Consider the following 26435-nt stretch of genomic DNA (forward strand, 5'->3'; position numbering starts at 1 on the left):
GTTGGTGGTTCATTAAACTCGTTCCATTGTTCTTCTTATGCTTGTAGGATCTATGTTTTGCTGAAGCACGTGCTACAGAACTATGTCCCGTGAGGTCGGGGGCCACCGTTGCTGAATTGTTTTTGTTTGTTTAAAACCCTCATCGGGAATGACCCGATTTCATCTGTCTCTACTGCATTGCATTCTCTTGTTAAGTAATGTTACATTCTACCCTTTGTTTTGTTAGCTATGCTTTGTTTTCATATACATGTATAATATAATCTTTCTTAAATGTTTTATTTTTTGCATTCCTATTTCTTAATGTTATCTGGGTGTGTATATTGTTCTTTTGCTCTCTCAAATGATGGTGTTTGCATTTGCGTTTATTCTTCCTTCTTTTTATTACCTATATGTGATCTTCCTGGTTTTATTCTACCTTCGGGAGAGATATAGTTATTTAATGCTGTTTTTTTTTTTTTTGATAAACTATTACGCACATCGGTGTGTGTGTCGTGATTTTTCGTTACAATTGCTTACAGTTACTGCTCTTTTTGTACCCTTAAGAGGGTTCCTTGGCTTTCTTGGGGATTGACTTTTGTGTGTGTGTGTTTCGTATGCATAATTTCCGAGTGTTGAAACATTCGATTCCAATGCAAGATGTGTTTTACTACTTCTCGCCATATCTTTAATAGTGTGTGATGTTTGCATCATCTTCTCCTCCGTTTCTATTTCATCGTATATTCTACTTCACACCATTCAATAGTTTTCCCTAATGCATAAGATAACATATGTTTTCCATATACCGCCCTTTTTGTTTCCACATGTGTCCCAGTATTACACCCACAAAACCTATTACTGTCATTTGATTATTTCTTTTTTATTATTTTTGCTCCTGCTCCTCCATTTTGCGCTGCACTCTGCATAACTTAATCGTTGTAGGGGGAAATAGAAAGGTCACAGATTAATCACGCAGCATATTTCTTTTGCTGTTTTCGACGCACACATAGTATTAGAATACCCTACTAAAAGCGTACACATAGCAATGCCTCTCAGAAGAGTTTGAAGTTAAAATAATAAAAAACGCTTACCTATTAGTAAGTTTCAGTATTTAAGGAAAATAAAGTCTAACAGTAATCATTTCTAGCAAGAAATCGTAAAACGAGTCAAACAACAAGTAAAAAGTTCGATAAATTATTAGATAAAATAATCGTGCGTCGGCGTGTCTCGCGGGTGTAATGATCGTAATGTGTTGTGTACAAACAAACAAAAAACTAACATGAAAAGAATGAACGTACGAGGTGATGTATAAGATAATATAAAAATATAACAATAAGTGTGTGTTGGCACTCGTCCTGCTTTTGTTCTATATTGTGGCCCTTCTAACGTTCACACGAGTGCACAGCTAAGTTCGCACAAAGAAAAACGCTCACACAGCTCGCGGTCAGATCGAATTCGGAAAAGAATGTAAGTATGTGGCGAAGTTTAGTTCGTCGCTGCGGTAACATTCGGCTTGCAGCAACTTTCGCTAGCCCTCGGTGCCTCCGAGCTACATTCGGTCACTAGTAAGGATTGGATCTGGCTGATGCTGGTGATCCGATCGCGCATCATCATCGTGGCCGCTGCTACGTTCGATCGGTGTAGAAACGCATCATCGTTCAATGCGGTCCCTGCCGCTCCAATTACCGTTGATCCGGTGGCATTACTAGCCAGACTACCGCTGTGCGTAACGGACGACGTGAGCGTACTACCAGCCGCCGGTGCAGGGATGGAGTTGGTAGCGGGTACCGTCATGGATGAGATCCGCTGGTAGCATGGACCGCACAGCCGAACCGGCTGATAAAGTCGCTCCTCCGGTAGATGGGCCGTAAACTCGGAACAGTCCGCACAGAAGATCTGCCCGCACGATCGGCAGTGATGTTTGCGACGGCCAAGCCAAAACTCGGTCTGGCATGTGGTGCAACGCGTCACGGCATGATCCGGCACCCAGAGCACGCTCGTGCTGCCACCGACACCGCTGCTGCTGTACTGCATCTGCTGGGACGAGTTAGCGCCCGACGAGGGAGCGCTCCGATCATCGACCGCCTCCCACGAACAGTTTGACGCATTTTCGTTCATTGAATCCACCATCTAGAAAGAAAATTTAAAACAAATGGTTAAAACAGTACTTAACAATATATTTAACTGTACGAAAAAAAACAACCCTCCGAAAGACAACGTACAAAATGTATTAGTAAAGACGCTAGCACATCACATCACGATTATAACATTACATGAACACAAGCATGGTTCATCCGAAGAAGATTCATTTCGTTCATCTGAAGTTGGTTCACCAATAAATACGCATGTTCTGAAGAACTTGTTTGTGTTCTGTCCCCACCTCTCACACACGGCCTCGATAGCGCAGTCGGTAGCGCGTAAGTCTCATAATCTTAAGGTCGTGAGTTCGATCCTCACTCGGGGCAGAATCAATTTCTTTTTTCTCGTGCCACAATCAACCAGTAGATGGATTAGAAGCTTTTTAGAATTTTTCACACCAAATTTGAAGAATTATTCATTCTTATTAGTGATGGAAGAGTGAAAATTAGTCTCATACAACGATCCATGCAGAAGAAAAAACATAAAGTTACGCAAAACTGCATCACTGACCAGTTGGGAGGATAATTCAGCATCATCATTCTCATCCTCATCACTATCACCACTACCAACGCAACCACCACCACCACCGCCACCACTACCACCAACGATAACATCATCCAGCGAGTGTTCTCCTTCAGTGGTAGTGCTGCTGTCAAGCCTATATTGTATCATCCTTTTCAGTTCCGTGCCAACATCGCCACTACTATCGAAAATGGCACTGCTGCCACTACTCCTATCATCGTCATCAGCCACACTATTGGCATAGTACTCGCTAAGCGGATCTGCTAGAGGGAAAGACTCGGCGGGAGGCATTACCGGATCCCTTGACGGACAGTCCATACGCTTCTGGCGAGTACGCTCTAGAAACTGACGCACAGTACGCCACATACGGACATTATGTACGAAGCGACGGTTATGTTTCAATATAGCTTGACATAAACAACGCTCTTCGGTCGTACCACCACCCGGCACATCATATTCTTCATCATCTTCCTCTTCTAGGTCGGCAAACACCAAAAGACTTTTACCGTCTAAACCGTACAGAGAGGAACATCCCATCAATGTTTCCGCGAGCAGATCGTCACCAGTGGTAGTGGCGGTGGCAGCTGTGGTACGGATGGAGGTAATAGTGGCCATACTATCACCTCCGCTACTGCTTCGGCTGCTGCTGTGACTGTGGGCACCTCTGTGGTTCCGATCGGTGTCTCGGCCGATCCTGTCTCCCATCGTGGACGTGACGGCGGTAGCAGTTAAAGCAGCAACGCTGGTTATGGAAATGCTCACCGGCACCTAGGGAGGGTGGGGGAGTGTGGTATTGATAACGATTGTCACTAGTGAGAAACGGTTTCTAGTACAACAGGAGGACAGGCTCATGCCGAACAAGGCTTAGTTAGGCAATCGCACAGGAGAGCAAGTGCTAGGTAGTAGTAGTGGTAGTAGCAGCTCCTAGCCAAATGCAAATACACGACAGCGGTAGTAGTAGTAGGTAGTAGGTAGTAGTATTTTAGCGCAAATTTTGTCGTTCGCAAAGCCAACAGCAGCAGGGTGAAGGTGGCTTGTTTTTTTGTCGTGGAAAAACGCATCCATGAAAAGAGATGGGAAATAAAATATAAGAGTCAAGCGTTAATTTCATCCACGACGGGGGCGCGGGCGCATCCTTCCTATGCATTCGATTTGGTTTCCAAAACAAACAAGCTTCCTAGCAAAACTTTCGCAGGCAAGCATTATTATGGTGGGATTGTTGTAGCGTAATGCAATGAACAACAGTGCCAGTTCAGGTTGAATTTAGTTCGGCTATTACAAATCAAAAAAGCATCATGCTCTCACCAATCGCAGCGCGCACAGTTCCAAAAATCCTATCGTCAAGCACATCTTACAATAAAAGGCCAGCGAAGATTCCCTATTATATGTTTTTTTCCATTTATTGGGACGATGATTCGCTTTCTTCCGATTTGCCAACGGCAGAGTTTACCGCTCGAATCAGAGATTGCTTTAAATTTCTTACTACTTTTGATCGAAAACAGTATTTGTTATTGTTGTTTGTATTGTTATAAACGATTAGAACGAGAGAAGTAATAAATTTAGTGTTCTAGAAGAGGACCCACGTAAATTCTTCGTCCTTTTAGTCTCCAATACGACATTCAAGATATTCCACTTTTACATTTATCTTTCAAACGGAAAATAAAGCTGGAACCGGAATAACAACATCTATTTCTGCCGCTAGCAAATCGTAATCAAGGAAATTGTTCCGTAGCAAGCAATTGAGGCTACTTACCGGGTCTTCATTGCCGTACTGTGGTTGGGCGCTGCTGCTACAACAGTGCTGGCAGGTTTTCTTCAACAGTGCTAACCGCGTGGCGTATAGTTCACGCTGCAGTGCCTCCTCGCGGAGCTACAATACATAGGAGAAAAGTATATTAAATACTTATTTAATGCAGCATGAGCACGCTACTCTTACCCGATGTTCGTAGACAATCTGCTGGAGGCGTAAATTTTGTTCCGAGAGTGCGTGGGCCAACCCGTCCGGGCACGAGAACGTCGCGACCGGTGGCCTATCCGTCGCGTACGGTACACTCGGTGGTGTCAGTGGCAGTGACCGGGCACCCGGTGTCGAAAACCGGGAGTGTGTGGCACTTGGGGATATACTGTGAAAATGGAAAACGGGTCAGTATCCTGTTTGTTCCTTCCCATAAGCAACACTCTTTCCCTTACCTTCCGTTGGTTGGTTTACAAGGGCTCATGAGGTCATGCTTCGAGTTGGACGAGTTTCTTCTTCGACGCTCCTTCTGTGGTATTACAGGGCCGTATCCGGCATTGGTCGCTACACCCTCACCGGGCGGCTGTTTGCCATTGATGTCAAGCTGTTGGAACTGTGGCTGAATGATGATGCTTTCGTCCATCAGCATCATCGAAGTGAGCAAGTTGTTGGTGGTGGCCGGTCCAGAGGGCACAGGTGCACCCGTAGGGGTACCATTCGCTTTGAGTTTACTGAGGTTAACGGCACCACAGCTAACGTTGTTGTTCTGCGCTAGAGACGACAGTGCTGAACGACCTACTCCTCCTCCTCGATCGCTTTCCAAAGTTGGTTCTGGCGGATGCTGCTGGTGGCGGTAATCAGGTCGATCTTTTGGTAGCGAATCGCTGGCCAACGCCAACGTTGATTGATTTGATAATTTCTGCAATAAGCGGATGGTACGGTGTAAATTTTTGGTGTCGCCTTTCGAAACAATTTCCGTCACTTACCCTATCGTAATCATGACTATCAGTAGTAAAATCACATCCATTACTATCACCAGTCGGAGCTTTGGCGGTATCGCTATCGGTCGTGACCTCGGTTGCCCCGTCGGAAACGTCGTTTGGCGCCATTGTCGCTTCCGATACTTTACCATTAACAAGTCTCTGCTGACTACTATCACTGTTTCCTACTGCTAAACTAATACTACCGCTACCACAGACACCGTTGCTGTTGTTGTAGTGCTGCTCGTGCTCCAACAGTGATGCCTTCCGCCGTTCGTGTGCGTGCCGCATGCTTTCACCGTCATCTGTCAAATTACTCAACCCACTTTGCATATTGCCGGTAGCCAGCGGATATTGGTCCACAGGTACCAGTGTGTCCGTGCTGGTCTCTATCGATCCATGCCAAAGGTTGGGGCTCAATGATCTGTCATGCAGTCCCGGGGATTCTAATCGATTTGGCGAAGCGGAAAGTAGTTTATCTAAAAAAAATGAAGGTAATTAAAATAAAATTATAATATTAAATTTATAAAACATATTGATATATGTAGCTTCAAACGACACATAAGAAGAGGTTTCGCTTTTGATTGTCTGTCAGTCTGGCGACTGTATGCTATGTGGACAGCTCACTTTGCGTAAAGTAAGGGTCATTACAATTTTATTTAACTTAGCTGCAAATTTTGTGAGAGAAGCCATTAAACTATTCAAGAAGTCTGAGGTTAATGATGGTTTATAAATAACACAAAACATGTAAAAATAAACAGATTAAAGTTCAAATAGAAAAAAGGAAAAAAACGAAACGCCGTGGGACAATAATTGCACAATTTGAACAAATCGTACAAGTTACGTATTTTTTATGTTGATATTTCAATCGCCAGCAGAAACGTGTTTTGAGCTCCTCCGAAACGTGCAAAAGGTGAAAAAAAAACCTTAACCTTATCAATAAAATGCCCGTACGCAACACTGTTTTTATGCCGTATTCATGCGTTATCAGCGAACAAAAAAAAACATAAACAAAACCTTGCAATTCCGGTTTAATACGTAATTCATGCTCTTTGGCCTAAAATGGATGGATGGATGGAAAATGGTTTGTATTTTGTTTTTGTGCGTCGCATCAATGTGGGTTTGTGTTTTCGTTTATTTGCATATATCATATCGCCAAAGAAAAACATCAGTACTGATAACCACCATGGTTCACAGTTCTGAACAGTTCAACTGGTGCCCTGCCTGTTGCTAGACATACTAAAGCATGAGAATTGATTTTACTCATCTACAATCAACGATACAGGGGAAGCGTTTTTGAAATGATTAATTTTGTCAGATGTGTATATTATTTGTATTTATACTTAATGTATTAGACGTGGAGTACAGTCTTTCCTAGGAACATGACATAAAATAACCTAAAGTTGTTATTTACATCTCCCTGAAACCGGACAATTTCACTCCTCCCCCATCGATTGCTTTCTGTCATGAACATATTCGCATAAGAGAGCAGTATATGAGCGGAATATCCATGGAAAGAAGTCCCCTCATCTGTTACCTCCAAACCAGTTAGCAATAATCGGACGAGGGACTCCTTGCCTTAAGGTTGGAAACTGCTCTAAAGTGCATCCTTAAGCGAACCAAATTCTGCACCGATTCGCTGTTGAATGCACCATACTGTGTCTGGAGCATCTTTGTGACCACTGTCATTTTGCGACAATCGAAAGCGTCCCAATTTCTCATATATGTCGTCGTAGAAAGTGCTTGATCAGTTTAAACAGTTTGTCGTATTTACCAGCAACGAAGCTGTTATCGTCGGCTCCTCCAATGGTTAGGTCGACGCTCTCCATCATCATATCGTCGTTGGGCATGATGGGTCGCCCGATGACGGTACGATTCGAGCCTCGTTCCAAGCCCATTCCACCGCCACCGCCACCATCTAACACATCTTTGCTACCACCTACAGTAGTCGACTGGTACGATTCGATCTTGATGATGCGCGAGGTATTCTCATCGATTGGATTCCGCCACATCACGAGATTTTGCTGCTGCTGTATGGCCGGATATTGGGTTGGACTGTTGCTAGACTCTCTCGTCGCATGCGGAGAGCATCGCGTCTTATCTGTCGTCGGCAATTCCGGCACGATCGGTTGGAAACGATAACGGTAGCTATTTTCTTCGATACTTTGCTGTTGGGTCGAACTGTTGCTGATGCTAGTGCTCGTAAAGGAAGGTCGAACGTTTGTAGTTGCGGTTGGAATTAAAGTGGCAGCTGCCGCCGCTGCTAAGCTATCGATACCACCGATGCTGCCGTTAGTGTAAAGACTAGAAGAGGCTGAGGAAGAAAGAATCTCTGCACCGGTGGGTTCGGTCGTTACGACAGCGCTCCGGGCAGGGCTGCTGTTGGCTAGATTGCGCTGGTTCTTGATGGCTTGTTCTAGCTCTTCGTCTGATTGGTTCAGTTCTTGGGTGAGAATTTGTAGCTTTTCGGTGGCATGCTGTATAAAGGAACTGGCTGTTACTCCCCGATGTAGCAAGTGATCGTCAATGGAGGGTAGATCGGGCGATGTTTCACGATCGGACGAGAGGTTTGATTCGATTGAACTTTCTTCCTGCGAAAGATTAAGCGCTGCCGGTCCACCTGTCCGATGAATAATGCTAAAGAAAGACAAATATATTGCAATGACTTTTCACTAACCCTACTAGCTTGCTATCGTTTGCTTACCTTGAGTCTAACGTCATGCTTGGATCGCTTGAGCGACGTGTCATGCCGCCACCTGAGGTTGCTTCTTTGATATCACTGTACGAGCGCGTTTTCGTCATCGAACCGTTCTGTTCCGGACTACAGCTAGCCACCGATGCCGTTGCCATTCCATCGACATCAACATTCACGGACGCTGACCCTACTCCCACAGGGATGCTGCCGGTAGAGTCCCCGCCGGCTCCAATGCTTCTTACACCGACAACCGCCGATACAACATCCGAACCGCCCGCTGGAACAGTCGCTGTCGGATAGTCTGCCACTTCCGATGCCGACTGTTGGTTGTGGCCGCCCCAGCTGCCCAGGTACACTTCCGTCCAGAGGCGCAGATCGCGCACATTATGCGCCGGCCACAGGACACGTTCGCGGTTCGGCACGTACAGATGGTTCTTATAGATCGGACCGGATAGGAAAGGCCACACAGAAAACGTCCGATCGGGAACGCTATTTTCCTGCCGTTCTTTGACCGTGTTGCAGAGGAACGTTCCAAATAGGCACGAATGCGAATGTTGTGCTAATTTGATCTACACCGGGGAAGGAAACAAACAGGACATTACGGAAATGCTAGACACCAGCTCTTTTCCCGCAAATCAGCTCAACACTTACCAGGTAGCCCATGTCGAACTCAAAGCTGCAAGGAAACTGGCGATGGATTTGGTGCACGCAGTCGAGCCACTGAAGGAACACCGGGCACCGTTCGTTTGTCTCGTCCGAGCCGGGTCCGTGCCCGCAACGGTCGGCAAACTTGTGGCCGAAGCTCAACCACTCCCGCTCGACCAGCACGCGGAAACCGTCGATCGTGCGGTAGTACGGATCGAGACAGAGCTGCGCCGTCGCAACGATCTGTGGCGTACGATCCCAACCATCGGAACAGTGTACCAGCACCGGTCGTCCGTTACGCTCGATTGCATGGCATACGACCATCGAGGCCGCCAGCAAACCGGAAAGATGCTGCAACCAAAGCGTCCGTTCCAGCAATCCGAGCCAACTGTGTGAATAGAAGAACCTGATTGAGCATGCTGTTGTGACAATATCAACAAACCGCTTTGCACTTACTTTGGAATGTCCGCCTGCGAGGCGCAAAGTTGCCTTAACGCGTGGAAACTTTTCCTTATCACGTGAATGTTCCCCAGGCTCATGAACTGTATCTCAGCGCTCGGATAGTACTCGGCACACTCACATCCTCCGCCCCGTGCTCGGTTCGTTACCGCGGACGTGTACGATCGTGCATCCACAATCAAAATCTTCTTCGGCTCATCCATTTCCACCTCCTCGTGGCTTCCTTCCGGGCTGCGCGGTGGACTGCCTTCGCTCGAGGCCTCCGAACTGTCGGTTTGTGTTCGCGTCCGTCTCGTACCATCGCTTGCCCGATCCTGTGTGCCACGATCGAACGAACATGCATCCGAGAGCGCTTTCAGCAGCTGCTCATCCTTCGAATTGCGCCATCCGAGCCAACCCACCTCGGGCTGGCTGCAGCGTGCGATAACCGCACCGGTACGCTGATGACGCCACACGACCGCCGGTATGCGCCGTGAGCTGCGAAAACTTGCTACGTTCTGTAGCGTATCGTCGGAGATGCAAGCCGGCACGAGCAGCAACCGCGGGTACGATGGGCAGAGCTTGAAATCCGCATTCGCCTGACTGATGCGCCAGGCACCCTGCAGATCGAACTGCAACCGTTCCGCTTCACGGCGAAACTCATCGTCGAACGAACCGACACGCTGAAGGCGACCGGCCCACTCGTTGTCCTGGTTGAGCGTCGGCGATTCCGAGGCCCACGCGTGGAACGGAAAGGCAAACAGTGCCTCCAGCGTTTCCGGCACACCGATCGAGAGCGTTATCCGACGGTTCCATTCACTGCATTGCTCCGACGTTGCAAATGAACAACTGAAAGTGGGACAGAAAAGGCGGCAGTGTCAAGGAAACGAGTTTTATTTGTAAAGAGACCGCTATTTTTCAATTAAGCTTACCGGACGGTACTGGCGTCTTTGCAGTTCACGATCAGATGGAACAGGTCACGAACTTGCATCGATTCGATCAGTCCGAGAGGAACCGACACACCGGCGCCGGTGCTATTCTTCTGCAGGAACAGCCGATAGTTTGAAAGTGCCAGTATGCCATCATCAGTCTGACCTAGGAAGCGTACCGATTCACCAGCAACTAAAATAATAAAAAAAACATACAAAAAGTCATTGTACAGCGTTAATGGGTGGATCAATAAAACAGTGTCCGAATTCGCGAGGACAATTGCTACTTACGCTCGGGGAACCGTACAGTGAGCTTTTCTTCCTCCTTCTCGAGGATCGGTTTCGGAAAGAGCTCGGCCGCCTTCACCATGCACATCGACGATTGCGGCGAACCGTCGCCCGAACCCTCCATGATCTGTGGAAGGCAAAGACAAAACGGTACAACGGTTAGTCATGGTGTTTAGACAACAACTTAATGGGTGATGTTTATGGCCGTCTGTACCGTAAAGCTTATCTTTAATTGCATGCTGTTACTAACGCCTACTATGCTCGATTTGCACCGTCCGAGAGAGTAATCGGTCCGTTTACGCACCCCGTGCCAGATGAATAAAATCGCATCCCAACGACCGATGGAGGCTAGGTTCTAGCCCACCCTCCCCCGCTGCCAAGGAAAAGGTCGATGCAACACGCTCGATAACAACGAACAAGGGTCAAACAAGTGGACCAATGCACCAATGCAAAGCGTACCATGAAGTCCCCCCAGAGCGCTCTGCGGAAGCAAGCAGCAGCCGTTATCAGTGTCTATCAACCGATCAGCTGTTGGGTAAACACACATCACACCCGGAGTGTGCTCCAGATGTGGAACGCACCACGACCATGGTTGTGTTTGCGAGTGTGGAAATTTTCTATCCCAGGGTTTCTGTTTGCCGTTAAGCAGATCGGCTGCATCGGTGGCTACGGTTGGCGTGAGCAGATAATCACGTCTTTTTAAAAACAATCACACTGGGAATGGTTCGCACTGACCTACGGTCACCAGATGTGTCGGGGGAGGCCCTCTGGTGATAGGGTGGTTCGCCGTTGTCCGTAGATAGGAGGACATCTGGCACGGAGTGTAATGTCGGACACTAGCAGAGCTTCTTGCCCGACACGAACTCACATGACCTGCTCGGAGTTCCTTTTACAATTGCGATACTCGCCCGCTACTAGGAGGCTAGTGCTTCAGTGCTAGAAAGGAACGCCCGTGGTCACACGAGGTTACTGCTCCGACTAAGGAAATCCGTTGGTATGATCATGATACAAGTACACGCGCCTTTGACTCCATTTTTTAACAGGAATTTAAAGCAATCCTTTCTAGAACGACTGAATGATTTAGTGATTGGTATTGGGTGACAATGATTGATAGTTACTTTTCTAACACCTCCATGTAGATTTAGACTCTGTTGATTATTAAACAGCAGGAACTTTAGCCCCATCGTTGAGTTGTCGTGTTTTTTTTAATGTCTGGATTACTCTAGATTATTCTCCAGTCAATTTGGTGGATGATTGGACTATCAAACCAAACAAAAAAAAACTCTTTTCACTTTGGTTCTTATCACTCCCGGACGGCAGAAAAGCAGTATTTCACGATTGATTGCAATTGTCTGGTATTGCTCCACACCAGAATGTTCTCACAGCGCGATAATTCTGTAAGCTGCGCTGGAGTCCTTTTTTTACGTTTCCTTTAGTGCTTTTTTGCTAGCTTGCGACGAGATTTCAGCAATCCTTCCTATCAGCAATACTTATGAATGAATTATTGTTCGGTTCTTGCACGATTCTTTGGACGAGGTACACTCGCTTCGGAAGCTGACTACCGTTTGCGGGCCGGACACCCAGATGCCCGGGGTAAAATATGATGCAGCGCGATCACCGCCTAGAGGAGGCTAAGGCACAAGCGAGCGAATGAGAGGCATTGCACGGGGAAAGAGATCTAACAGACCGTATTTACATGTCCATACATTCATAATCACGGCACACAACAAAAGGCCCCCGGGGTATACAACAATTGGGAGACGGAGGGAAGCTTTTACAGCTTCTCTCGGCGGTACTGATTAGAATGGTGACCTCTTCTTGTCTCTCGGGGTGTTTGGTTCGCGCACACATTCTCTGCTCCGTTTTGTCCCCGAAAGGCTGATTCGACTGATCAACTGGCAGTGAGACACCGGGTACAGCAACACACACCACACACGAAAGCAGTTTAGAACTGTTCCTCGCTGGTGCGAGTTAGACAGAAGATGGTGCGATGGTAAACGTGACCACAGGCACAAAGCTCACCTCAGACGTTCCAGCAATTTACGAAGCAAGGAAAGATGTTTGGGAATATTTAATTATTTTTATCATCATTACTATAGTATCATGACAATCTTGGAAGTCTTGAACTATGTATGGAGTAGGAAAAAGTCCTCCGAATATCAGTCCTAGTACCAGTCTTGTTGTGTGATAAACCGACGCCATACTACCATTCTTCTTCTTTATCGGCAACAACGACCTTCTGGCTGTCTGTGACCGTATCTGAATAGTCGGTCCTGTGTACGGGGGATTGTGGTCCGGATGGGATTTTGGTACGGTCCGTTCGTATGAAGACCGACGCCGCTACCGTCATGCCATCGGGCCGCCCCTGCCACACTACCATTAGAAAACCTATGCATGCATCAATACCTGTTATTGGTACATATTTGGATTGATAACATCTCTCAAACGGAACATTCCCGAACGAGATCGATCAAATTGCTTAGAAAACTGGAGAAAACTGGTTGGGACATAATCAACTGCGAACGGGAGAAGTGCGTCATCAGCCCTGTGTATGTTTAGCTACGGGTAAACCCACAACATCCTGAACGTTCATAGAAAAGAGATAGAGGTGCACACGCACCTTACACACGAAGGGCTTTAACATCTGTAAGTACCCGCGTAATGTTGCCCTCGCTGTAAAGATGAAAAGGAATAAAGCGGGTTGAAAGCACCTCCCTTCGACGTTAATTAGCATGGTTTACAATAGCCACAGTCCCTCACTCTCCAGTGGACGTTTGCATCTGCAATGCCACATAATCATAAAGAGATTCGACAGCAAGATTAGACCGGCCGCAGACAAAATAGGTACAAACAGAGCAGCAGGACAACAATATGCTTCGGAAACGTGATCAATCTCTGGCAGAACGTGTGACATATGCACATCTACACACGTGCTGAAATAAGCTCTTATCAGCCCTTAATAACGATCAGTAACGTGCGGAGGTGTTGGAGAGAGGACGTATCCTTTCTATAGCAGCAGTACAGAAACAGATTAATCACAGCACAGAGCAGGTCACGTGAAATGTTGGCATCGTTGTGTTGCGGCAGCAATCGTGAAGCAGAAAATGCTTCCTGACATTCGCAGACGGGTTTTTGCTTCCGTATTTACCATTTTATTCCACAGAATTTCACTTCCAAGGCAAAACATTCAGCTTATCACCGTTTTCTCTGGCAGGAAACCTTAGTCAGCAAAAACACAGAACTACTATTCCGGTTAGTTACCGATGGTATGCAGTTAGCACACCGTGAGCCAGTTAGAACCGGTGTTTTAACGAAGCAAAAGTACGGCGCCATACGGATGGATCTTCCTAAATGATAACTAGTCCAGCATCTTCTCTTATTCTTGGATCGTTGCTTGCCGGACCGGAGGTGTGACCGGTTGCGTTCCTCAAACGAGCAGCCTCCTGGTTGGCCGGTTTTTAGCACCTTCAGATGATGGTGTTTACGATGAAGATGAAAAAGGGGGTAATGTGTATCACCTTCCCCATACGCGAAGGTGATCCCCACAGATAGAGAAGAGAACGGGTTGTTGTTGTTTAGTTAGAGTTTATTAGCATCCCTTCTTATCGCTTGCGGTGCGATTGCCGCTGCACTCCGTTAAGCCGTGTGAGATGCAGAGCACTGCACAGTTTGCCCCATGCAAACAAGCGCACCTCCTCCTCTTGCTTATGTCAAAACATTGTAAGCGCGGGAGATAAAACACACCGATCGGTTGTTAATCAATTTTAACCACTGCTCGCAACTAGAGTACGTCCGTTCCCCGAATGGGGTGGCAATCCAATTCCCGACACTATCATTTGTGTGCAAACTGATGGGTGCTTATCATTTATTAAACGTATTGCAGCAACCGCAAGCACCGAGAGCACGGAGTGCCGTTTTAACTTGTGCGTTTCAGCGGTGTCTCTTCGGTGCCATCATCGCGCCCGAGACGATACATAAGACTGCCGCCTGCGTATATCGGAGGGTTACGTGACAAATTCCACGCCTGCTTCATTTCCCAGACAAAAGAGAAAACAAAATTCCGAAAAGAGGCTGCCGTAATTCCGTAGAGAGGCTGCAGAGTTCTCTCCCTGCCGATTCGTGTAAGTCACCCCCGACAGTGTGGAGTGCGTGCGTGATTCGGCTCACATTCCCTTCCGGCCATTAGGTCTAGAGAAATGGAGGAAGAAAGCGAATGGAATTTTCCTAACCAAAAAGAAAAAAACGGACCGGACGCAACAGCTCTCTAGAGTGCATTGGGGTCAACATAATCTGATTGTCTCGAAATGGCCAAAGGCGCTAGAATTGTTGGACATTTATCTGAAAGAAAGCTCTATTGAAACCAACGGCATCTTCATTGATCTTTTTTATGGTTGTCACCTTTTACACGGTATCGTTTGTTCACTCTTTGTTAGTTGATAGTTGAGTGGTTTAAAAGCAATATTTGGGGTAAAATCTTTATACTTCCTTTTCTTACCGGTACAACAACCTTTAATTGTTTTATATATTGACTTTATATACCCGTAATACTAGATAATAATTCCTGCGTACGGGGGATTGGTCCAGATGGGATTTTGTCCAGGCCCTGCCGTGCGAAGAACGGCGTCGCTACCAAATGCACCACCAAGCAGCTGCGACAAATGCCTTTCAAAATTATACCAGTAGTTTATTCGTGACTTCAACTCTTGATTGATCTGTTGTCCTGAGTGACATTTATTATGATAGTGATTTATGTAAAGTACTATTCCGTTTGTAACTTTGAAGCGAATAGGACCACGCTGACACGAATAAAACCATTGAGCTATAATGGAGCTGATCAAACAGCTATCATGAAACATGTAAGACAAACAACACTTAAACAAAACAGTTTAAATTGGTCTTTCACATTCATCTTAATCCAATAGAAAACAGTAAGAACTTCGTATTAATTATGGTGGTGGTTTACCCAAAAGACAAGTGATACATGTTAGAACATCCAATAAACATTCTACTCTCTTAATTTATGAAAGCCAGTGCTTGGTACGACGAAGACTTGAAGACCCCGGACATGGAATCAGACTATTAGCTGGCTCTAAGGTCAATGTTTTGTTATAAAATATCGAATAAAGTTAATCGTATTACATTGCTGAAGTAGTTTGGACAATGTTTGTGTAAGAAGACTACTATTGCAGACAGTTCAGAGCTCAGAATTAAAAATCAATTAAGCCGAACCGCTCTGCACCTTGACCACTAAGAAGCTTTGAAACGCATCATTATAATGAAAACTAGAAAAACCCAAACGACAAAACGCTAAAATGCGTCAATCGACACCAATTACTTAGCGTTGTCAGTCCAATTACGGACTCTGGCATCAGCACAATGTCCGGTGAACTCCAAATTGAAGATATGGTTGCATTAGACCATTTAAACATGTCGCCAACGGTTTCTCTCTATCTCTCTGTTAGAAGGATTCCCCTTACGACCAGTACCATCCAGTGTACCAAGATCAAGGACGTCCTTCATGGAACAAGATGCGCAATTTCTTGCACAGTTTGTAATGTTTTGGTTTGATTTTTTGTTTTGTCCACACAATTTGTTACCATCCTTTCGGATGGGACACATTTTTTCCTAGGTTGGTGTAACGTTATCAGTCATACGGGTGGCGTCGACATATTTATAGCTGCATGATAACAAATTTGTGTGTTGGTGGTAAACGACACGATAATGGGGTTGTGGTCAATTAGGGGTTTGTTTTGGTTCCAAGCACCAAAAGTAATCCTTTTCGTACGTTGCAAAGTGCATGGTTAGCAGTCCGAGCCGGAAGAATAGCTTTTGACCGAATGTATTGTGGTCTTTGTGGCCACATAACTGCTAAAATGTAATGCACACACACTTGACCAACTGATAAGACTCGTCTGGAATATGGGATTTTAAATGCATTACTGAAGCTTTCTGCTTGTCACGAGACCCGAAAAAACGGACCAGGCGCCAGGCTTTACTAATCTCCTTTCGGCACTCTTTGCGGTCGTGAGTGGTTCTCTTTGCGCTTATTAAAAGTTGAACTAATTTGAAAAACAATTTAATCGTATCGGGTACATCCGATCCGAGCATAACTTTGTTCCTCGTGGAAACGAAGTGGTCACAGTTCGTGGTTTCAATCACATGGTTGATCGCGTATGATATTACACTTTCCACCGAAGAGTACCACTGCTGATCGAAACAACATACCAACGTTATCCATTTGCTTAGAATATTCACATTCCACATTTTGCCCAATTATTCACATTCCATTCTTTCAGACACGGCACAAAGCACCAGTCGGGCGCACTCATCAACCTTCCAGCGAAAACTGTGGGGGGACGTTTTTTTGAACACAAAGGTTCCCCAACAGAACTGAAACAAGATTAGTTAACGAATTCGCCCTCGCCTGGGCTGGAATCAAAGAACCCACGACAAAAATGTTGACACAAACCTATCGCTCATTCTTATCGTGCAGAAATACCTCAATTTTTAAAGCTCTTCTCTGCCTATCGCAAATCCTGTCGGGTCCGTTTTTGGTCGGGTGGGGTAAAATATTCACCCCTCGGTAGAGTGGCAGTGGTGCAGCATGTGCAGTTGCATTTCTTGCATTCGCTTATCTATTCCCACTGCTGCCCAAGGGGTTAATCAATTTGTGTCAACCATTTCGAACACACCAACACGAACAGGGGGCCGTTGGAAACTTAAATAAATGAGTTGCTACATGCGTATGCTGAACTTCCACAATGCTGATCTCGCATTACCTCATTATTTGTCCGAAATGTCGTTGCTTGGTTCCAGGGTTGGTGGAATTGCATCAGATCCCATTCCTCTTCGAACGATCCACTCTGCCCGCAGCTGGAGACTGAATCCGTACGAACGATCATCACTTCTTGCGTGCTGTACGACATAAATTGATCATTCGGAACCGTAAACGTTTACCGACAGCTGAACATTTTAACCGAGGTGTAATGGTGACTTTAAACTATTTTCTCCATGGCCTACCCATTTCGCACCACAGTAATAAAGTGAGCTAGAGTGTAGGGTAGTCCTTGCGGAAAAATTGGAACTGTAGAAAAAAGCTCTTTCTAACGAGTTCCTTTCACCATACTATGATCGTAAACGAACAGCAGTTTACTGAGCACCGCTAAGAGCCGTTTGGTTGGCACTGTTTTAACTTTCTTTACATGCTTTTATTAAGCTTCACGAACACCAAGTACTGAATATCGATTCTTTTCCAAAACACGGTCTCCCACAACGGCGTAATTCACGCACGAAACACCAAGAGCACTGCGAAAGTCTTTGAAAAGGCACATTGAATCGTGCACACACGTGGACAAACACTGCGCGCTGCGCGAAACGCTGCAACAGATCACGACCGGCAATATCCGGTACCCGAAATCGCCATTCACCACACAAGACCACGACGAAGATCAAGTCTTTCGGCCCGTTCACCGGCGCAAAAGCCGACGGAGACCCAACCAAAAGCCCGACGGACACCGCAAGGGTGACACATGGATGGAGACCCCGGATCAAACGCACGTACACGAACGAACCGAACCGGCGCGTCTGTTGTCGCGGACCGCCACACGTACAGCGCGCTCGTACGTTCACGGGGTAGCCACTCGGCCTTGCGACACCGGTCTTGACCGGTCGCGAACGCTCGCGGTTCGAAGATCTTGCACCTGAGCCGAAAGAAGAGGGCACAACCGCAGAATGCTGGGTCGTGGCGGGCGGAGAGTTATGGGCTGGATATGGAAAGGGGGTGGTGGCCCATCGGACGGATCCATGTTTGGTCACGGCCGTACGTTTCCCCGGGGCCACCCATCTTTTTACGCGTATGTGAGTATGTTCTTGTGTGCGCGTGTCTGTCCATTCACGATAGCGACGCACACTAAGACGACGAAAAGCAATAACCAGCCTTCCTCAAATCACTGTGATGGTATGGGTATTGCGAAAAGCATCTCCGGCATGTTTCGGGGAGGAAAGTTCGCTGCATACACCACCACCGCCGCAAGCCCGAGGGGAATGGAAGAAACATCAACGCCGTGCAGAAATTGGTCTGCATGATCGGGTCGATGATCTGTTCCGTTTTACCGACATTCCAACGCTGCACGGTGCAAGAAAGGTTGCCAGACTTCCTTCAAACCGGGGCAGACCGGAGCGTGTACGCGGGTGAAAACCTATTGGCGAAAGGCTAACTCGGAGCTGGGGAGCAAACGAAACAAAATCACCCATGATTGGCTTTCTCGAGTGGAGAGCAGACGGGCACGACACCGAAGATACATTCCAGTTTCTTTAGCACTTCGATTAATCACTCATGACGAGGCGGAGGAAGAGGTTACGTACCGGGAGAGAAATTGCTGGGCGCACACGGAGCAAGTTCCATTGGAAAGTTTCTACTCGGTGGCGTATAAATCATTCGTTTAAAGTCTTATCTAATAATCTGCCCATTAGCCGACCTGCAACCAGAACCTCTTGAAGTATTCTACGGCACCAATTAAAACTTTGCCAATCACGTTATAATTGTGCGTTATTTAATTTAATTTACAAATTATGAGTCTTAAAATTTGCAAAAAATGCAAATTATTACAAAGTATAAAACATTCTTTAACACTACGACGTTACCAAACAAGCAAAACACCTTTATGCCAAAAATCTTTCGTTGCAAATACTCTACCCTTCAACATCTGTATACGTTTAAACACACAAATATGTAGAGTGATCATATGGTACCTTGCTAGGCTCTAGGGATAACACACCACAGTAAGCGAGATCGAATCTAGTCTGGACTTTTACCCATAGTCCATCCAACAGCTAGGAATTATATTGTGAATGCACATATTATATATATTATTGGCATTGACACATCATTGGGGCATATCATACTATAATTAAGAAAGCTTTCAGCCTGTATCTGCCTGTAATCCAGGTACCGGGCTTTTCAGCCTGTATCTGCCTGTAATACAGGTACCGGGCTTGTATTATTATGTTTTCACATATTTGTAAAGGACATAACATTTTTACGTAAAAAATTACACAAGAGATCATTTTTGCAGAATTAAAATTTGTGAAAAATCGAATAATATTTAGAAATTTAACTATGAACTAACTTCAATTCATTTGAAACAATATATAATTCTAATTATTAAAATGATTCTTTTTCAAAAGTTTTCGTTAAAATGTTTTTTTTACATTTTTCACACACGGGAAACATGGCCTAACCTCGTTCTGGCCTGTTAGCAAAATGTTTTTTCTTGCATTTGTCGAACTTCGGAAAGCTGCCTTCATCCAGAAAACAATCTAATCCTTTTTTCCTAGACTTAACTTGGCATGTCATTTGTATGGCGAGGTGTAAGCGGATAAACCCTGGAAACGTCAAAACGCATACAAAAAAACTGGCTTAGAGTATGATTACGGCCAATATTACCATTTTTTGAGAACAAATAGAAGATGACTTCGTACAATAACATTATAACTGTTGAAACATTATAAGCTGTTTTTCGGAGCAGTTGGGCGTCAACCATGGCATTTATTTGATGCTTCTATACATGGAATAGGATATAGGATGCATATTGTATGGATAAACTTCTGTCGTAATGAAATCTTTCTCAATCAAAGTAATTATTTTTACCATCAGCTGTATATTTCGTCATACATATAACATATAACATATAACCTGTGAAATAAACAGCGCCTTCATTTTTAGCGTCCTGGTAAATAGGTTACAATCATTTAAATCTGCATAAAAAGCCAACTGAATCAAGCCTACACAAGTGGACAACCATACAAGAAAAAGGATTCACAAGTTAACCCAATTTCTCATATCTCTCGACACTTAAAAGCTTAACCGTTCAGCTCAGTTTCGTGTCCCTTCTTAAAAGATTATTTGCCCATAAATACTGCAAACGCTGTGTCATATTAAACGAGGATTCCTTTCACCTTGTAATTTCCTCAGAAAGAATAGTTCATATTTGTAATATTCAATTTCTCAAAACAAACAACATGAACTTTATGCTTGTTAGCGCATTTTTACATGTTGTCTAACCGTCTGCGTACCCCAGTTGCGTTCGTTGTGTTGGCAGGACCCCGCAATCGCAATCACCAGACATTAATTCCACCTAACGAACCGATGAACGAATGCAGTAGTGCAGCGCGGTTTGATTTGTGTGGAGAAATACACTCAAAAAATGTGCAGCCTAAACGTAGAGAAAGTAAAACAAACCCGGTTGCGGTTCAAAATGATCACGCAAAGTCGTGGCCTTTAGCCAACAAATTCGAAAATAAAACCATGAAAGGCATCACGCACAGCGCGGGTAGAATGCACTATAAACAATCCGATTACGATTACGGCCGCGAAACGCGAAAACGCAAAGCAGCAAATGCATCGTAACGCATTTGCCACGACAGCAGACGTTTGCCTTTATTTCGCTAATGCCACCGCTACTCCAGTCGATAGTGGAGCCGGCACCGAAAAAAGAAAGCAATCTTCTGTTGGGTGGTGCTGTGTGGAATAAAAAGAATATATATATATACAACACGTCTTAATCAGGGTGACGCGCGCAGCACGGAAACATTAATAAGATCCGAGCACAATTTTCGATCCACGTACGTGATTGAAATGATGCAGAGCCACGATTGTTCGTTTGGACACACCTTTCAGCTACTGGTGGGTTCGGTTTGTTATTCCGCCAAAGAAAAACGACGCGTTTGTTCAATAGGAATGTTCACACATCAATCTAAATGCGGCACACCGGCGGATACAAGAAAGCACGCAGAGACTGCAGCATGCTAGCACAGTATGCGCCTCACACAGCAAAAAGCAAACGAACGCACTGCAGATACCGGTCGTCAAACGATCGCTTTGAAAGAAAGGCGACGGGTTGGTGGCGTAGTGGTGGCCCTACCACCTCCGTGAAGGGTGACTTTCACTGTGTGGTCGACGAAAATTTCTTTGCCGGGCGAGGAAAAAAACACGGGTTTTAAGTGTACAAGTAAAAGCACAATCTCGGAAGCCCGGTACTTCATCTCTGCGCTCCAGATGGCAGACGATGCATCGCACAGAGACATTCATTCATAAAAGTTGATTCACCGGCCGGGAGAATGGAATGTTAGCTCGTGCAGTGAAAGGAAAACAAGCGTGGTCCACGTTGAATGAATTCCGTGATACCCTGGCTGGAAACTACAGGGGATCTAATTGTACCGCAAAACATTTTCCTCGTGCTTACATTTGGCGTCATGGAAGTATACAGCGATATAGTAAACAAACCAAATCTCAACAACGGTGTGAGCTTAAAATTATTTACAATTATTGAAGACTTTATCTAAATTAGTTTCAAATACTTAAAAACGCAAATGAATATATAAATTAATGCTTAACTATGAGATCTCCAACCTGTTAAAAGTAAATCTACTAAATACTAAGAAACTAAAAAAAACTTAATATCAAGCTTATCGATATAGAGGACGAACACAGCTCACAATGGCTATCCAAAAATTGGTCCCACCAAAAACAAAAAAAAAACTAAAAAACTAAAAGTCAAGCTTATTAGCTTTTTAGCTTAGAGGACGAACACAGCTCACAATAGCTATCCCAAAATTGGTCCCAGCAAAAACACGGATATCAATTAATGGCAGCCAATATTGAAAGGGGAGCAATCTTGCACGCTCATACGCAATCCGTTGATACACATATGTCATAACATTCGTGCATGTTAATAGTTTTGAAACGTTTGATAATAAATTGCCTCACCGGTTAGAGCCCAAACCAACGTCATTGGAAGAATTACAGCAATCGAACGAACTTACACCATACAATTAGAATCCGGATCAAACTAGCTGCTGGCGCTGATTTGCTGTTAATCTAATCGTGTTCCCTCCCCCCCTCCACTTTTTACACAAACAACAATACAATTGCGTTCGCTGACGTTTGGACCTGCTAGGAAATAACAACTTCCAAGCGCGCGCGCGTCAAGTATAATACATTTGTGCAGTGTGCATCGTTTGCTTATTGCTTAATCTCGCGCAGAAACCGGGTGCGACTAAATGCCGGAACGTGAAAAGGCTTCGCACTAGTGCAACATTGTAAGGGATGATTTACGGGGGTGAAAAGCAGCATCATATTCAATGACGGGTGGAAATTTTTGAAATAGTTTGATAACAATTTTAAATATTGTTTCAAAGAAGAGACCACGGTAACAGATGTCGTGTGGCATATTCGACTTTGTCTGTGTGCGATTCTCATCTCTACAACATAAAATTACAAATCCCATTGAAATTCGCATAAAATATTTACATTTAAACACATTGTTTACTTCCTTCGCCGGGAGGAAATTACAGTACATCCCACACAACAAAACGGGACAACATCCCACACATTTACTGTTGGGCACTGGAAAGCAGAAAAGCCGGAGAAAGTCAATTGATTTCGCCGTTGCACCCCGATTACCCTTCATGAATAATCGATTGACATTATTTTCTCCATCCAGCTGTGAGCCTTGTGGCTCATTCTTTCTTTTCAGCGTTAGTTAGCGAGAAGTATTAACATTATACATCAATATAATACATGTAATTGGCAGAAAATGGCAAGCATCGGGAAAGAAAAATTCACACACACACACAGAAAAAAAATTGCTCAATGAACTCGAACGAGCGAATCTAAATTGATCGAAAGCCTTGAAAATTGCTAGGAAATAACACCGATCCCGGGCGGTGTTGGCCCCCAAACTGGTGCAATTCGTTCTACAGATGCCGGTCCTTCATTCGACGCTAAATTTATTTATTTATTTTGGTCTTTTCGTGACGTCCAAAAAAAACCTCCCCACTGGGTTTTCTGTGGCGAATTACGCATGAACAACCTTGATCGAGATCAATAACTTTAGCAAGAGGAAGGATGCGGGTGAAAATGGAAGCTATTGGAATGGAAACACAATGTGCTCATAAAACTTTTATATACACCCCATAAGAAAATTATAAACATATAACTGACTTCATTCCACGAACAGCAACAGACCACAGCACCGTTTTTCCCGAATTGAGCTGAGTCAATGTAACGAATAAATAAAGCTTTCCAGAAAAGACACACTTGCACAAACAAACTCGTCCGGTTGCTTTCGTACTTGGTACGTGAAAATGGCCTTGTTCCCTCCCGGGGGGTGGCATTTCTCACTCGGAACGGTTGCATCGGGTTGCACAGCCAGTAAATCATCTCCGGCATCCGCTTCCCACACTTCCGGTCGAGAGGAATGATATACCATATTTGTCTGCACTCCCACAGGGACGAAGAAGCATATATCGTGACAGCTTGGTGCCACAGTCAAAAGAAAGCAAACTCGTCTGCAGCTGCTCTTTTGACGGATCCACAGATGCTAAATTATGGTTGGGTTTTAGGAGAAGGAAAGTTATTGCAAGGCAGCGAGAGCCCCCGAGAACGGGGGTCTGCTTCCCATGACCTAATTATTTGCTTATTCGTAAGCCGCGGAAAGATACTACATCAATCGCGACCGCTGAATGTAAACGGTTTCAGTCGACCAATTCTTGTTTTGCCTATGATGTGACGTGGAATGGCAAAGTCTGAAAAAAGGCCTGCAGATACAGCAAATCAGGCCAAGAAGTGCTCTTTGTCTTTACTACAAAAAAAGATTAACAATAAAAATGTTTTGAAATTTTTGTTTTCGTTGCAATGGTAGTTTCACACGGTGATTTAAAGGAAATTTAGTGAAAGATAAAATTTAAATTTAAGATATAATATTACTAATCAAGGGCTTTATAACTGAAAGTTGTTACTCTCGTGAAGCATTGAATTAATAATCTTCATAATATTATACAAAATGTACTAATCATTTACGCTAGGGTATATTCATCATAAATGCATAAAAACATCGAATTATTACTTACAACATTTTTATATTGTTATTTATATAATAAGCATTATGATATCATTAATATAGCAACTGTTCATCGCTAAAATTTGAATATTATTAAAATTTACTTTCTTAATTTATTAAACTTTTCATTAACAACACTGTTTTTAACAATTAGAGCAAGAGCTTATCAAAAATTTAAGCAAATCAATTGAAATTTTAATTATTCACATTCCAAGACCAATTCGAGCCCATAGTACAACAAATATGTCCAGGGTAGCTTTAAACCCTATGGGGGTGAGACTATAAAAATCTGTTGCCTATATTACTCCTATTTTTTGCAGTATTGTTTTAACGCCTTACATCAATAATTGTATGAAGTCTATAATTTATAATAAATATAATTATTATATAGCAAATATGAATATCGATTTGTTCTCATCAGTTGGAAAATTTAGAAACACTTGATATGTGCTCAGTACCATCAATGAGCAGCAGCGAATTATGAACATCTTCTTAAATATACAACAATTCTCTGGAGTACACGAATTATGACTCTATTTACCCGTAGCCGGATAGTCAAGTCTTGGGTACAGGAGTTTGTTCCGGATGGGATTTCCGACCGGTTCTGTCGTGTGAAGACCGGCGCCGCTACCAATACACCACCGACCCAATCATATTAATCTGATTTGAGCACCAATATTGAAGAATCGACAAAATTCTAGCAACTTAATCGCGAGCGTCCTTTATTCCAAACTATCAGCCGATTGCACCAAGCGCTTCACCAAACACTATCATCGGTTTGAATTGCAAAATTCAATAGTTGCTTGCACTTATCAGCTTATTACCAATACAAGTCGTCTCGCTACAGCAGCAGCACCCTTCGTGCATGTGTCGATGAACTCCTCTACACAGCGTACGATAAGCTGTAGCACCGTCGATCGATCATCGCACGTCTTGAACCGGTGCAATCCAAACCCCACAGCTTCGGCAAAGTAAACAGCTTCGAACTCTTCAGTGCATAAACTATTCACGTGACGCGTACCTGCATCGCAATCAAGTGCCGTAGTGTGTACACATTGCAATACTAAGTAGCGATTTTAGTCCGATGATGGGGACCGGAGTTTATACCGCAAATGAATTTGCTGGAACATGACTCATGCAATTCTGATGTGGAAAAAGGGCATGTTCGTTTTGTTAGTTTGACTGCTTCGTGTACGTTACACTATTCCAAGAAGTCTTATGAGAGAAAACATCTTCTATTCCAAGAAACTCTATATTGATGACCTAACCTAAGTGCCGTGCATGGACTTTGTAAAAAACTGGCGAAACCCTCTTAGTCGCGTTCAAAAGGAAGATGCTCAGAAGGATCTTTGGTCCCGTATGTGCGAAAGGACAATGCAGGAGCCGCTACAATGACGAGCTCTATGAGCTGTACGGCGAACTTACTGTAGTACTGCGGATTAGACTCGCTAGGCTCCGGCGGGGCTGGTCACATAATGAGAATGACACCGGACGACCGAGCCTGCAAAGTCCTTTTAGGTCGTCCACATGGACAGAAGAGATGTGGTAGGGCCAAATAGAGATGGAATGATGACGATGTTGCGTCCGCCAGAAAGGATAAAGGATATGGCAGACGAAGGCGCTCGACTGTAAGCAGTTTGGAGGACTCTTGCAACAGGACAAGACCGCGATGCGGTTGAAGCGCTGGATAATAAAAAGAAGCCTAACTGTCGTGAAGTCGAAGTCGTAATCGAAACGGTAAGTAAATTGCAAATCAATAAAACATATTATGCAATCGCATCATAATTTTATATGTTGCATTAATAATCCCACTTCGAAGGTTGTTAAGTATGCAATAATATTAAAAGATGCTTAATAAAATATGAAGATTAACACCACAATCCTCCACAACTAAGCACTCATTTTGGACATGGGACCTGATATGGCCTGATTCCCCCACAAGCTGAGATTCGTATAAACACTACCAAAGGTAACTCTGTGTACGGAAGGTCGTCCGACGACCATAAAGTGGCCAACGTTACATACATTAGCTATTCAACACGCAATACCTTCATTTGATAAACTATTCCGATAGTCCGACAATATGTCTGTGTGCGAGTGTGTGTGTGTGTGAGTGTGTCTGTATGCTCACCCGGACGACATTAAGACACGAAATGTCTCTCCGCCCAAGTGCTTCCAAGAAACTGG

General features: G+C 44.5%; 1 protein-coding gene and 1 non-coding gene across 2 annotated transcripts; one reads left to right on the top strand and one right to left on the bottom strand.

The window, feature by feature from the left end:
• Nucleotides 1–1461: 1461 nt before the first annotated feature.
• On the bottom strand, nucleotides 1462–17249 carry LOC128719295 (uncharacterized). The gene is made up of 13 exons (XM_053812920.1): nucleotides 17127–17249; nucleotides 10351–10474; nucleotides 10063–10252; nucleotides 9149–9979; nucleotides 8699–9080; nucleotides 8057–8616; nucleotides 7127–7989; nucleotides 5359–5831; nucleotides 4828–5291; nucleotides 4574–4760; nucleotides 4391–4507; nucleotides 2626–3405; nucleotides 1462–2106 (listed from the first exon to the last, which is right to left on the bottom strand). Exons 1-13 carry the CDS (start codon nucleotides 17247–17249, stop codon nucleotides 1462–1464), a joined length of 5739 nt encoding a protein of 1912 aa, XP_053668895.1.
• Trnam-cau (transfer RNA methionine (anticodon CAU)) lies at nucleotides 2369–2441 on the top strand. The gene has a single exon. It is a non-coding gene; the product is annotated as a tRNA-Met (tRNA).
• Nucleotides 17250–26435: the final 9186 nt, after the last annotated feature.

The sequence above is a fragment of the Anopheles marshallii genome, chromosome 2, assembly GCF_943734725.1.
Source record: "Anopheles marshallii chromosome 2, idAnoMarsDA_429_01, whole genome shotgun sequence".
Taxonomy (NCBI): Eukaryota; Metazoa; Arthropoda; class Insecta; order Diptera; family Culicidae; genus Anopheles; species Anopheles marshallii.